This window comes from Pithys albifrons, chromosome 14, assembly GCF_047495875.1.
Source record: "Pithys albifrons albifrons isolate INPA30051 chromosome 14, PitAlb_v1, whole genome shotgun sequence".
NCBI lineage: Eukaryota > Metazoa > Chordata > Aves > Passeriformes > Thamnophilidae > Pithys > Pithys albifrons.
The window spans coordinates 14388695-14390556 of NC_092471.1; the positions used below are offsets into that span (position 1 = coordinate 14388695).

The 1862-nt window shown below is 44.8% G+C and overlaps 1 protein-coding gene across 1 annotated transcript; it reads right to left on the bottom strand.

Moving 5' to 3' along the window:
• Positions 1–472: 472 nt before the first annotated feature.
• Positions 473–1471, bottom strand: LOC139678700 (testis-specific serine/threonine-protein kinase 2-like). The gene has a single exon (XM_071569731.1). It carries the CDS (start codon positions 1469–1471, stop codon positions 473–475), a length of 999 nt encoding a protein of 332 aa, XP_071425832.1.
• Between the last annotated feature and the right edge of the window lie 391 nt (positions 1472–1862).

Below are 1862 nucleotides of genomic sequence, written 5' to 3' on the forward strand. Positions count from 1 at the left end.
TTTAACCCTGTTAATTTTGAAGTATAAGGAGATGGTTTGTGTTGAACTTTTTTTGGTTGAAAGACTCAAATTGGAAAGGTATGGAAACCTGTGCTGAACTGGATGAAAATCAGCTAAATTTTGTGATTTGTAGGCAGGATACATCTAGGCAGATCCTGGAGTCTAAGTAAGGAAATAGTTGTAAAAACATTATACATTGCAGTAGATCTGAATCTGAGTTGTAAAAAAAATTGCCTTGTCATGTTGGAAATACATTCATCTTATGTGTTACATAAAGTAAACGAACTGCAGAGGAGCAGATGTTCTGAAACTTCCCTCCTTCGTTGTTTCCCCATGTCTTTCATGGTCCTGGCTCTGACAGTGTCAAATGTACTGTGTGAAGAAGAGGCACAACCATGTGTATACTGAGACATGACACAGAATTTCAAACAGGTTCTCTTTAATTTCAGTTTAAACTAATGCAGTTCACAAGTTAGGGAACTTTGTGGCTTTGTTGAAACACACCAGCCTTGAGAGGATCGGATTTCCTCCTCCACTGCTTGCACTTGCACACAATGGAATTGGCCTTTCTGCTTTTGCTCAGGTGTTTCCTCATGCAGGATCTGGGATTGTCCTCTCCTGCAGCTAGCAGAGGATAAGGGATCATGGATTTTGAAGGCTGCAGCCAGGGATGTTGCAAAACTTCATCTATGCACAGCCTCTGAGACACATCAGGGTGGAGCAAGTGGTAAATGAGGTTCTTGCACTCTACAGACGGGCGTTTTGCCTTCAAGGGAATCTTTTGTTGTTTCTGGATCTCAAGCATTTCCTTGACATTGGAAGTATCAAATGGCTGTGAAGCATAGAGCATTGCAAACAGGATGATCCCCAGGCTCCACATGTCAGAAACCCTGGGGTCACAAGGAACGTGCTCAATTAGTTCAGGGGCTGAGTACGCAAGAGACCCACAGAAGGTGTTGCTGAGAATGATTTTTCCATTTACATCTCGAGACAAGGGTTTTGAGAAGCCAAAGTCTATCAGCTTGAAGTTAAGATCATGGTCGAGAAGGATGTTGTCACACTTCAGGTCACTGTGGGCAAAGTCTGAGTCATGGCAATGCTTGATGGCAGAAGCCAACTGCTGGAACTTGGCACGGGCGAGATCCTCTTCCATTGGCCCCTTGATGCTGAGGTGGTTCAGGAGGGTCCCGTTTTCTGCCAGCTCCATCACGATGTACACTTTTCCAAATGAGGTTTCAAAAATCTCATACGTTTCGATGATTGCAGGGTGGTGCAAGCGTTTCAAAGCCTCCAATTCCCTGGGCAGAAATTTTTCCAGGACGTTCTGAGAAATTTTCTTTTTGTCAATGATTTTGATGGCCACGTTGTGTTTCAGGTGGTGGCTGTAGGCACACTTCACTTTGCCATAGGAGCCTTCTCCTAACGTGGTGCTGAGGCAATAGCCCTTCTTTCTAAGCACTGCAGCATCCATGGTGGCAGATGTGTGGGGAGCTGCCGCAGTGGGAGCTGCTGTGTGTCATGTGAGGTGTCTGGTGGCCAGTGGGGCACTGGTGTGGCAGCAGTGTGGGCTGTCACTGCAGTGCTGGTCACTGTGTGACCTCTCCGACAGTCACCTCTGCCCAGGCCAACTGAAAGGACCTCTGTCAATTCTTAGAGCTACTCTATGACATCATGGAGGGTAGAACTTAACACCAATCAGAACATGGAGATAACTTCTTAAAGATACATCGCTCTTTTTAACATGTCCAAAGTAGGAAGAAAATAATTATGTCTTAATTATGGGATGCTGTTTTTCAGTTGCTATGTTACAGTATATCCTTACTACAGTAAAATGTATGTTTTCAGGAGATTTGGCGGGGGGA

Excerpts from the sequence above, each read along its gene's own strand:
- LOC139678700 (XM_071569731.1), bottom strand. The coding sequence starts at position 1,471 with ATGGATGCTGCAGTGCTTAGAAAGAAGGGCTATTGCCTCAGCACCACG.